The sequence below is a fragment of the Trypanosoma grayi genome (genome assembly GCF_000691245.1).
Source record: "Trypanosoma grayi strain ANR4 Tgr_2587_V1, whole genome shotgun sequence".
Classification (NCBI taxonomy): domain Eukaryota; phylum Euglenozoa; class Kinetoplastea; order Trypanosomatida; family Trypanosomatidae; genus Trypanosoma; species Trypanosoma grayi.
In genome coordinates this window covers 1-491 of record NW_008828205.1, presented here as the reverse complement: position 1 = coordinate 491, position 491 = coordinate 1, and the positions used below count along the sequence as shown (strand labels likewise).

Here is a 491-nt window from a genome sequence, read left to right as displayed (position 1 = left end):
CATCCGCGATGAGAACGGTCTTGTGCACGTGAAGGCAAGCAGCCGCCACGATGCGTACTTCGGGCAGGGGTTCGCGGAGGCGCAGGACCGCCTGTTCCAGCTGGAATTCCACCGCCTGGTGGGGCTGGGGGAGCTGGCCTCGGTGGTGGGCGCCGACGCCATCGCGGCGGACAAGGCAACGCGCACGCTGAACATCAAGGCGTCTGCGGCATCGCTTTGCAAGTATGCCAAGGCTTCTGATCTTGCGCTCCTGCAGGCGTTCGTGGACGGCGTCAATTACTACCTACAGCACGTGTCCAAGCGACCAGTGGAATTTTTTTTCATGTCGTCGAGGCCGCTCTACTTCCATGAGCCGAAGCCGTTCACAATGGAAGACCTCTGTGTGACAATGCGACTTCTGCAGTGGGAGATGAGCTCGAACATTGATGCGGAGGGTTCGCGCTTTTCCAAGTTCTTTACACCGCTGCAGCGCACCTACAGCCAAGTTGAAA

At 59.1% G+C, this 491-nt stretch overlaps 1 protein-coding gene across 1 annotated transcript; it reads left to right on the top strand.

Moving 5' to 3' along the window:
- DQ04_25871000 (peptidase s45 penicillin amidase) lies at positions 1–491 on the top strand (the record flags this gene model as incomplete). The annotated part of the gene is made up of 1 exon (XM_009318303.1): positions 1–491. A coding segment is annotated over one exon (491 nt), but the record flags the coding sequence as incomplete, so codon positions are not given.